Source organism: Anneissia japonica, unplaced genomic scaffold, assembly GCF_011630105.1.
Source record: "Anneissia japonica isolate Jap-2015-1 unplaced genomic scaffold, ASM1163010v1 scaffold5623_len388731_cov182, whole genome shotgun sequence".
Taxonomy (NCBI): Eukaryota; Metazoa; Echinodermata; class Crinoidea; order Comatulida; family Comatulidae; genus Anneissia; species Anneissia japonica.
Window position 1 is genome coordinate 10270 of NW_022727290.1, and position 12041 is coordinate 22310.

Sequence of the window (12041 nt, forward strand, 5' to 3'; positions counted from 1 at the left end):
AAAATTGGATTACTTAGTACAATCCCGATAAAGCTTAATTCTATTATGTGCATCAATAGTAGAAACCAAACATTTATTCATATCAAACCAGTTAGCAGCTGGAATAAAAATAGATGCAACATTTTCTTGCAACGCAACACAATAAAATTGTTCCACTAATAAATTATGCCAACATAATGTTAATGACAGGCAAGGGTCAATCAATGCCAACACTCGGTTAGGAAAAACACTTAAGGAAAATTTATCATATTTACAAAGAATAGCAGAAAATAACAAAACAGGTTATATAATCAAATTTACAAATCAAAATTATAATAAATATTTTAAAAAATAAAATGAAAAGGGCAAAGAAAACAAACGAAAATAACAAGAGATAAATATGTTTAAAATGTATATAAAATATTGAAATTTGGCTTTTTATTTATTACAGTTTTGATGACAGCAGATAACCAATAAGGATTTAAAATATCAATAAGCAAATGGGGTACTGTATTTTAAAAACTGTTAAATTCTTCACGACAACAATGTCCAGGACATCAAAGCATTTAGATTGCTTATCACCAACCACAAAGATTTATTATTAAACATCTAATAAAATTAAACATGTGTTATTTCTAAGGCAGAAAATAATACTGTAATTAAAAGTTTAATAATAAACTTCAATTATATGTATAAATGCAAACAAACATAAAGGCAATAAAATATAAAATAAAGTCAAGGCACAAAAACAGATTTGAGAAATATATTAAAATTATTTATAATATGCCCTGGAAAAGCATTTGTAGAACAAAGGTATGGGTTGGGCACAAAATACATGTTTACTGGTAGACTGAGTGTACACCACTACAAGTAGACTATATACTTCTACTAGTAGACTTGCACCTGTAGTTGTAGATTGTATACCTCTGCACTGTACATCTACCAGTAGACTATACACCTCTACTAGAAGACTTAGTAGACTGTACACCTCTACCAGTAGATTGTAAGCCTCTACCTGTACACTGTACAGTACATCTACCGGTAGACTATACACCTCCACCAGCAGACTGTATACCTCTACCAGTAGACAGTAAGCCTCTACCTGTACACTATACACCCCTACCAGTAGACTGTACACTTCTACCAGTAGACAGTAAGCCTCTACCTGTACACTGTACATTTACCAGTAGACTATACACCTCTACCAGTAGACTGTAAACCTACCTGTACACTGTACATCTACTGGTAGACTGTGCACCCCTACCAGTAGACTGTACATTTTTACTGGTAGACTGTCTAACAAACACTACTGTAGACTGTCTACCTATACTTTAGACTGTGCACCTCTCTTGGTGGTAGACTGTATTAGAATATAGAGCCCATGTGTGCTATAATTTTTTCAATTCCTCCTGAAGGTAGTGAATTACCCACAATGCAATGATAAAAAATGCTAAATAAAGTTTATAGATTCAAAAATATCAAAATAAAAATAATAAACCACCACACTATGAAAAAAAAGTTATTGCTTACTGTTATATTATAGTTGAATAGCTACCCAATATGCACCACCCGCGAATGAACATTTAAATTTACTATAGTTGGATGATATTATCATCCTGGATGTGCTCACATTATCTTTCACCAAATTCGGCAAGCAAATAAGTATTGTGCCGACAACAATAGTACCTCATGATTTTGACATTCTTCTTTACAATCAGCCAATCAAATTATACTCTTTAGTTAGGGCATATATTTTACCCTGGCTGTTTTAAAATGAGAATAAAATTTGGCAAGATGCACATAAAATACCAACAACTATTCATAAAAACCGCTTTAAAAGAACAGATGACATGAGGGAGTACCACAAACATGGAGTAAAATAACTACTTGACAACAATATCTCAACAACTTTCTAAAATTGCTCTTGTACAGTAAATTTCAGAAATAACCAAATGTGTACATGCACTAAAATTGTCAATATTGAATATTTTTTATAATTTGTTTTATTTTTTTTTTGCTGAATTTTTCATTTACAGGCATATTTAATTATGCTTATATTTACTTCTATTATTCTTTACCAGTATTTATTATTTTATTCACATTATTTTTGCAGTACCCTCACAGCTCAATAATTATTTCCAAAATAATGACATTGCTAAAAATATTGCAATTTTTAGTTACAGCGCCCTTGGCATCACATTATTGGTGTGCAACATCGTACACATAATTGTCTTAACTGCAATGACATTTGAACTTTTAGAAATGAAGTCAAATGTTCTGTCATCTATATAGCAAAATTAAAATGATAAACAAGTAGGGTCATTAAAAAATTGTTATACACAACGTTACCTACAATCTGAGGGAAGACCTTCATAAACGGACACAATTTTACAGGATTCATTTTGTTCACACTGATTAAAACAATGGGCGATTACAGTAAATAAATGTTAAATATGGGACAAAGATTTATAACTTCAAATGAACTACCTTTTGGATATCACTTTCAATACAACCATCAATCATTTCCATATAGTATTAAACACAAATTAACATGATAAATTCTTACCCAGAGGGCAGAAAAAAATGACACATTTTCTAGCACTCTCTAGTTTGTTTTACTCATGTTATTCATATTCCGAGTGACGTATACTCCTTGACCTTGAAATAGATGATATCATGACACCTTGATGCTGTGACCTTTTGAAGTTTTAACTCACCAGTTACCCATTCCTGCCCGTAGGGTTAAGAAATAAACTTGGGAGTTTGCTGGGCGGATAGATGCGAAGAAAACCTGTGGATGTAAAGTTAAGGACATTTTTGTTTTTTTTTTAAATACAAAAATTAAATCTGATGAAATGTAATTTCTATCTACATCAAAAAAGCAAAAAGATAGGCTAATGTAATACATATCTAATATTAGCAATATTAATGAGAAAAATTTATCATAAGTCAGGAAGAAAAATAAACAAAAAAAGAACAATTGGATTCACCATGAACAATTTAACAAGATATATATTTTAACAACACCAAAGTTAAATATTATTAGACCTTTTCTGTCTCATAATGTAGTCCACCATCTTAGAACCCAGCAAATCTATTCATGACCTTGTTAAAAACCTAACAGAGGGCAGGTGGTGGAGAGAGGAACGAGGTGAAGCATTAACGTTCTTGGTTTATAATCGAGACGTTAGGCTTTCCAGTTTGAAGCTGGTTACTCCTTGATGTGATTGAGCAAAGCAATCTGCATTACTTCTCTTCAGGCAAAAGCTGAATTGGTAACTCACTGGAATTCTTTGAACTGCCACTGATCAAGAAAAAAATATGAAAGCAGAAATAAATCAATACTTACTTTATCGTTCCTTTCGCACAAGAATCGCAATTGTTGGCTTCTTTTATGCATGAACACACCGTCCAGGTGGCCGGTGTCGGCAGCACGAATCTCAATAGCCTTATTGCCCCAGCCCATGATCTGTCCAGTACTGATGTATGCTGTAAAACAACACATACATGAAACAAAGTTATTTACAACAAATGCAATAACCATGGCCTTCAATATGATTTTTGTGAGAAAACTGTACATTTTTGGGACAAAAAGAGACAATCAGGAATTAGTGTTCTCAACACACAACTTACCTACTGATGTTGGAAGCTCTCCCCATTGTAAAATCACATCTTTCACTTTTTCTCCATTTGTGTCCACAAATACTCCCTCATCTATATATAAAAAAGTTAAAGTCATTATTTGCAGACAATAAAATATTTCAAAAACATCAACAACATAGCCCAAAGATGACTTAACCAGAAAAATATAATCGCAAATTACAAGTTACTAGATCAATATATTTTTAATGATTTCTAAGTTTCTTTAAAATTTGTAAAACAAACTTATTGAAGTTACAATGACACCAATATTCTAATTATTTATTTACTTTAAGTACACAACACATGCACTAAGGATTGTCAATAACGAATATATCACTGTCATACTTGTAGGTGACAATCCCTTTCACAAGGCAAACATACACACACAATGCTTTACACAAACTAAATCTCAATATGAGGTTTAGGGAGTGAAGGTGTTTTGGTCGTGAGAAAAAAATCCTGCAATACTGGCAGGAATTGAACCCTAGACCTTGGGATTGGTAAACAAGCATCTTAAATTCACTCAATTTGGCAGGCCTATATAGTAGCCACTCCAACAAAATCAAAATGATTATATTTTCATATATTATTCAGACTTTAGAATGCTTTATCATTGAATTTTGATAATATATTTTCATGTCTCAAATATTTAAGTATCAATTGTTTTTCAAATAATTTTCAAGTGAGTACAAAACATGAATGACCCTTTAGCAACTCGTATAATCTACTAAGGTTTCAGTAAGCAAAAGTTTGTGCTTAGCAGATACTTACTGTCATAACACAACAACAGCTGTTTGTTTTCTGTGTTAGGTACGATTACAATACAATGAGGTGTGATTTTTCCAGAATACTGTAATAATAAGAATCAAATATAAAGATTGTAAATTTTGTGCCATTTTCTCAAAATGAAATACTTAATCATCTATCTATCAACATTATTATCTTAGTTCTACAAAGTTATTTAAATAAAATATTAGGCAAGTAATAAATACAAAATAAAACAAAAGAATATATTAGTTGTATTGTACTTAAAACATTTGACATTTAAAAGTGTCAATAATGTACTTCAAACATTAATACAAATTTCATCATACATGCTGAGCACACACAATACTAAATTATGGTCCTGGTGGATAGAATTTAGCCACTGTGTCGATAATTCATACTGCAAATATGTGCGAACAGTTGTGCAACAACCAAAATGTCCACTGATGAATCTTAGTTAAGAACACATATTCCAAGTATTGAAATGCACACCATCATTTTGGGATTCCTGATGATGACATAATTAATGTTGAAATATAGAATCCCGACATGATGACATGCATTTAAATACTTGGAGTATGTATTGTACTTTCAGCTGTGAAACGTTAAGGTAAAGTGACCCTTTGTCACTGTCAAAATTAGTCCAATGTGAACACCACCTTAGTGTGTACTTACAGAGCTAGGTGAGTAGATGTCATTGACAGATGCTGAATCTAGGTCAATGGCATGGAAACCAACACTTGACCCATAAATAACCTTCAACCTATGACCATCCTCAACGGTCAACTCCACAATTTGAGGTCGGAAAACTAGATTTGGAAATGACTGAAAGGAAGGAAACAAGCTCAAATTAATGATTTGTTAAATATGTATTTAAATTTCAGATTGAGTTAAATTGACATAAATAGTAATACAGTAACAACATTATTATTATCAATACCACTATCATTACTACAATCAAGTAATTGTAAACTTTTCTTAAAATTTACATATTTTTGTATGTAAAGAAGCTAAATGCTGTAGTACAATGTGTTATATAAATCACTCATCACAAAATTAACACAATCCCCATTATTGTCATCATTATAATCATACTGTATTAAATTACATTGAGACAACTAAAATTCATGATACTTGATAAAGGGCGTGGCATCAATTAGTAAACCAAAACTTGGGCAGCAACAGCTAAAAGCATTTAACAGCAATTGATTGATTCATCAGGTCGAACGCAAGACATTTGGTTTAGTAGGTGAGCAGTAAAATTTCCAGTAAACAGCTCCACCCTACTAGTAAACATACGCACCTTAAATGCCATAAACTTGTGGTAGGGTTTTGACGCCCATGCATAAATCTCAATACTGTCTCGCAGAGCAATCACCAAAAACTTAATCTTTTCGTACTTCACTACTTTATAATGGATGCAGCCTTCTAGGTCACCCACGGGTACATACGCTATCTTCTTCTTGCTATCTAATGCCTGAAAAAGAACCACCTTTGAATATAATTTGCATAATACAATTGCATTAATTTGCCACTGAGGGCCAGTTGTTCTGAAGAATATACTCAGTATTTAAAGACCAGTCAGTAACAGTCTGTGGTTGCTTTGTTTAACACATAGCACACAGGAGAAAACTACAGTCAATAATTTTGTTATTTCATTTCATTTCTGGTTTTACTACCAAACTCACTGCAAAATAAATTGAATTATGAGAAGATATACAATTTTCACAAAATAATTAAATCTATAACTTCAAGAGAACAACATCAATATACCATCAACAAGCCAACACAAAAAAATTGTAGCAATAAAATCAATGGTTATATAAAAGGGCAACACACAAATATCATACAAAAATCCATATAGAAATCAAAAATTCATTCCAACACAGTATGGGAAGTAGCAAATATTTGAGAACTGGATCGTATGTTTCTGAGTATTAAAAAAAAACCTGTAGCATTGCTCTAAACAATGGCTGCTGCCATCTGGTGTTCCAAGGAGGCTGTTTTGGATAATACTAATATTTTAAAAAAATGATTTTAAAAGAGCATTTCAGAGAGGATGTAGGCCAGGATATTAGTAACAAATGGAACATTAAGAAGCTAGATGTTCAAAGTTCTATTTTGAAATTACAGGTGGTAATTGATTGATACTTTAACACCTGTGTAATATTCACACTTGCACTATGTGAAACATCCAAAGTTTGATTAATGAGAGCAAATTTAAGCACCTGCCAGCTAAAAAGATAAATCAGTATTCAAAAACCATAGCAACTGTGAATATTTATCACTTACTTCTTTTAAAGCAGCTACAGTCTTATCAGTCTTTAAAAAGGTAATTATCCATTACCAAGTTTACACCAGATCATTCATACCAATTTCACAGTTTAAGGCAAGCTGGGAGATTTTATAATATTATAATTCAAAGCCTCCATTCAGAAAAACTTCTTTCACAATTTTATGTAAATGTAGCATTAAAATATTAGTTTCTATTCTCAAATCGACCTCATTAATTTTATAAATTTATAATCAAGTTTGTTGATCTTTTGTGGGTGAATTGTTGTTTGCCTTTCGGGTTGAATTGCTTCATTTTGTGGCTGAATTGAGTTCCAATCACATGGCAATTACTGAGTATTAAAAAATGAACTTTAACATTGTTAAGACATTTTTGTGATATTACAGCACTATATAAAATGCAAGTTTCTGTATATTTTAACTAATTTTCGCTCTGAAACTACAATACACTGGCGAGTGTGCTACAATTGCCTTACCATGTCACTGCAAGTTGTACATTCATCGACAACAATGTACCATCATTCTATGAATATATGTGAGGTCTCACTACAAATTGAGTCTCATCGTTAAAAAAAATCAAAATATAAGTTTATATTACATTTTGGTAGATCACTGTTTTAGTCGGAAATTTACTTAAAAAGTACACAATCATAAAATATAAGTATCAAGTTATTTGAAAACATTAAAATCAAAATTTTGTAAAAATGTTGCCGTTGACCTATTTTGGTTAATATCTCAATGTGATTTCACCAACGATGCGTCTGATTTCTTGTTGAGACCTCACATATTTGTGTCTGTGTTTAGGTTTAAACAATGTTTGCTTGCCAGTAATAACCAGCTTGTTTTGACCATTTGTAATACGGTAAATGTGCTATCTGAGTTGCAATTGCATGACAAGTGGAATGAACTGCTTTACACTGATTGTTCTGGTTAATTCATCCTTTTTTACAAATGTCTGTTTGAAATTGCTTTTGTACAGTATTCTTTTCTTTTTTGATATGGACAAAGGATGTCTGAAACAAAATTTGAATTGAATTTAATACTACACTTAAATGCCAGTCTCATCTGAACGTTTACATCCGATACCCAGTAACACTCAAATGACAACATCCATGGAATTTGCCAATCACTCTTACTGCTTACCTCCTCATTCTTGACAATTTTTTGCTTAAGCCAAGACAGGTAATAAGCCTTCAATTTGTTCTTTTTACCTGGAATTTAAACGGAAAATTCAATTGCTACAACCATGCTAAGATGTTATATATTGCAGGTGCCATATATCACAAGGTTATATATGGTAGGTCTTAGGCTGGTCAGTCACTGCACTGTAAGCCAATCAAACTCTTCCCCCTGCGAGTGCTAGACGATGCAAAGCCCATCCGTCTCCTGATTGTTGTTGCAGTCTGAGCAGATCATCATTAAAAATGACCTGTTATGCATATCATAGCAACACATATATATTTATCATATATATTTATCATTTATATCACAATTATTACAAATGTAATGTATCACCAGTGTACATATCACAGATGTTATATAAAGTTACATATTGCAGGTGTTTTATATCACATCAGTTTATATATTGAAGTGTTATATAACACAGGTGTTATATATCACATCAGTTTATATATTGCAGTGTTATATAACATAGCTATTATATATTACAAATGTAATGCATCACCAGTGTTTAATATTGCTGGTGTAAATAATAATATAACAATCTTAACCTTACCACATATGCAAACCATTATATTTTGGCTTTCCAGGACATCCATCTGCTGGAATCGTTTACGTGAAATCAGAGGATATACTTTCCCTTGACCACTTCTGTCCAGCAGGACAAGTCCACTATCTGACCCAATGAGTAAATTCACACCTGAAATAAGCAATAAATCAATCTGTCTATCGACTGATGATCTCACAATATCTTTTATATTTCATCACCATCTTTCCTCTATTTCTGAGGAAAATTCATTATTTAAAGGCTTCAGTCTAGTATGCCATTAGGAGGAAAAACAGCCTTGTGGATTATGACTTGTGAACCTGTCAGTTGTAGGAAAGCTCAAAATCTAAATGGAAGTATATTATCTGACACAAAATGATAAAAACAACAATTGACCTTTGTAAAAATAATTCATATTATGGAACTGGCCAAGTAATCTAAAGCTCCATGTATCACACAATTTGTTCACTGAGCTACGTACCCCATAATGCCGCACATAAAATCTCTGAATTGAATCGTTTTCTGTATTTGCGTATTTCGGGCATGTCGTTGAGACTTTCAGGGGTTGTAGGCTTTACATTTACACTAATCTGCGAGCCTCGTCTTGACACGCCTTGGCTTCCGACTGTGGCTGATGTAGCAGCACCAAAACCGAAGGCTGCAAACGACTTCTGCTTTTCCATACCCGATCGTTTACTTGGTGGACTGGGTCCAACAGCTAACCGGTACTATCAGAAAAAGAAGGCAATACATTTGTAAAATTTACAAATTAAATTTTGTGGAAGAATGTGGCAATTAAAGGCTGATGCATTCAAATCTAAAAAAATCTAAAACTTGTTACTTTGCTTGAGTTCAAGGGCAAGGCACTTTTCACCTACATGTGACTTGTAATACATGCACATAAGCAGCTAGTACAGTGGCTTGAAGGAAATTAACATTTCCATATGAAATTCCAGCAACCCCATTTGAGGCATGAGCAAAGGGGCAGATGAAGTTATGGCCAAACATGCTTTAAAGTGTAGGTTTAGTTTTATAGAGCAACATCTTTTTTTTAATTCCCACTTTCAGGATATCAAACTCAGAGTTAAATTACCAAGTGCATAGCAGTTTTTTTGCATGTTGTGCTATACCTGTCTCTTATACACATCTAGATGTGTATAAGAGACAGGTCCACTATCTGACCCAATGAGTAAAGACCTGCTTTCAGAATCAAAATTCAAGGTAAGCTTAGAATTAAATTTAACATGGTCATCATAAATGGCAAGATCCAAACATGGAAGTAGATACATTATTTCCAAGAGCTTATAAAACTTATCCATTAAAATGTGATTTTTACATGTTAATATTCAATTCTGTTAAAAATATTTCATGATTTAGCACCATCATATCTTAGGAACAGATTTACTTTAAGAAATCCACAATACAATACAAGAACAATGGATGTCTTATATACTGAAAAACCTAAAACAGAATATAAAAAAGAAATTTAACTTACCATGGTGCTAAGTTATGGAATAATTTAAATGATGAGTATAGAAATTCAGCAAATATTAATTTAAAGAAAACATTTTAATCTAATCTAACTTCTGATATTAAATTAATCAAATATGTATATTAAATGAATTAATGTACATGTTTTTGATTTATTTTAAACTAAAGATACTATTTAATTTCACATTTTAATCACATTTATTACTTAATCAAATTCTTTAATGTTTATACTTTTGTTATGTATTTTGTATTTTTATATTTTACCACTTATGGCCTTGCACAGCCTTGATGAAAAACACCTTTGGGTGATCAAGTTTTTTTCCCGTGTTTAAATAAAGTAATTATTATTATTATTATTTTGTTTCTTTCCTTGCCAAAATGTAAATATTGTTTTGTATTTATTATTACTATATTTCAGTCCCTATACAGTGAGCAGCAGTACATTAACAGTGAATCACTGTAAAGCGCCACTTTTGCGTACCATACAGTATATACAACTTGGTATTATCAGTTAAGGCAGAGTCGTACCAACGTACAGCTATAATATTGGCGCTGGCTCTAGTTCTGCTGGTGGAACAAGTCTTCTGGGATAAAAACTACAAACTGTAGGCCCAGTGTACATTACTTGGCTCATGTGCACTTTTAAAGGTGCACAACTCTATTTTATCTGATCGTACTCATCCGCTTTTTAATAAATTCGTGAAAATTAATAGAACTGATCGCATATTACAATGTAAAATTAAAACTATCATATATAGAAAGTCATTTGTTCCTACAGCAATTAGATTTTATAATGTTTTAGTGTATTTTTTTTTATAACTTTAACACATTTTTAAACCGATTTTTTAACTGAGGAATTCTTTAATTTATTTGTACCACAGTTCCTCGGGCAAAATCCCCCCGACTTGCCTGTACTCGCGTATAGGCATTTCGCTGGGCAAAGTACCAGGATACAATTTAGGTGAGTAGGCTTAAGTCTATAGTAGGTCGGTAAATTTAATAAATGCTCACAAAATATAAAGAATTTGGCTCTGAACCCGGTAGACTTCCATTAATTAGACTAGACATTGGTCGCCGTAAAGTTGAATACAAAGCCCATTCTTGTAAATTCCACTTGTTTACTGTCGCTAAAAATAAACAACTCGCTAACTGCGGCTAAAAACAGACAACACCGCAAGTTACTGTAAGAGCTAGTCCACACTTCAAGACCGTTTCACTATAAAGCGCTATACAAATCTAACTACATTACATCAACTAACCTGTGTTCTGTTAATTGGAGACTGCGATGCTCCGGCTATGAAACTCGATGATATACTAATCCCAGCAATGTTATTCAATTCACTTTCTTCATTCTCTATTATTGATAAGTAAAAAACAAAAGTGTTATTACAATTGAACTTTCCTAAATCGAATTCAAAATGCCACTGAAATATTGTTCGACTTAGATAAAATTCGATTTACAGATTGTCAATTAATGGAAAACACAACAATTTGGCATGTAAAGTAAGATCAACTTAGGCAAGTTTAACTGTATTAAAAAAAAAAAAAAAAGAATACAATCTTCAATATTTATAACAAAAAGCAACCCTCTAATTAGTGACCGAACCTGTCTCTTATACACATCTAGATGTGTATAAGAGACAGATACAATACAAGAACAATGGATGTCTTATATACTGAAAAACCTAAAACAGAATATAAAAAAAAAGTTTAACTTACCATGGTGCTAATAATGGAATAATTTAAATGATGAGTATAGAAATTCAGTAAATATTAATAAATTTAAAGAAACCATTAATCTAATCTAACTTCTGATATTAAATTAATCAATTATGTATATTAAATTAATTAATGTACATGTTTTTGATTTATTTTAAACTAAAGATACTATTTAATTTCACATTTTAATCACATTTATTACTTAATCAAATTCTTTAATGTTCATACTTTTGTTATGTATTTTGTATTTTTATATTTTACCACTTATGACCTTGCACGGCCTTGATGAAAAACAAGTTTTTTTCCCGTGTTGAAATATATAAATTATTATTATTATTATTTTGTTTCTTTCCTTGCCAAAATGTAAATATTGTTTTGTATTTATTATTACTATATTTCAGTCCCTATATAGTGAGCAGCAGTACAT

General features: G+C 31.8%; 1 protein-coding gene across 1 annotated transcript in view; it reads right to left on the reverse strand.

Moving 5' to 3' along the window:
- Positions 1-416: 416 nt before the first annotated feature.
- Positions 417-12041, reverse strand: part of LOC117113675 (traf2 and NCK-interacting protein kinase-like) — a 51755-nt gene continuing 40130 nt past the window's right edge. The window contains exons 17-26 of the mRNA XM_033257086.1: positions 11149-11249; positions 8886-9132; positions 8414-8557; positions 7822-7889; positions 5690-5863; positions 5062-5211; positions 4393-4471; positions 3613-3693; positions 3329-3468; positions 417-2770 (exon numbers count right to left, since the gene is read on the reverse strand). Of these exons, the coding sequence (XP_033112977.1) occupies positions 2693-2770; positions 3329-3468; positions 3613-3693; positions 4393-4471; positions 5062-5211; positions 5690-5863; positions 7822-7889; positions 8414-8557; positions 8886-9132; positions 11149-11249 (1262 nt within the window). The 3' untranslated portion in view covers positions 417-2692. The remainder of the gene's footprint in view (positions 2771-3328; positions 3469-3612; positions 3694-4392; positions 4472-5061; positions 5212-5689; positions 5864-7821; positions 7890-8413; positions 8558-8885; positions 9133-11148; positions 11250-12041) is intronic.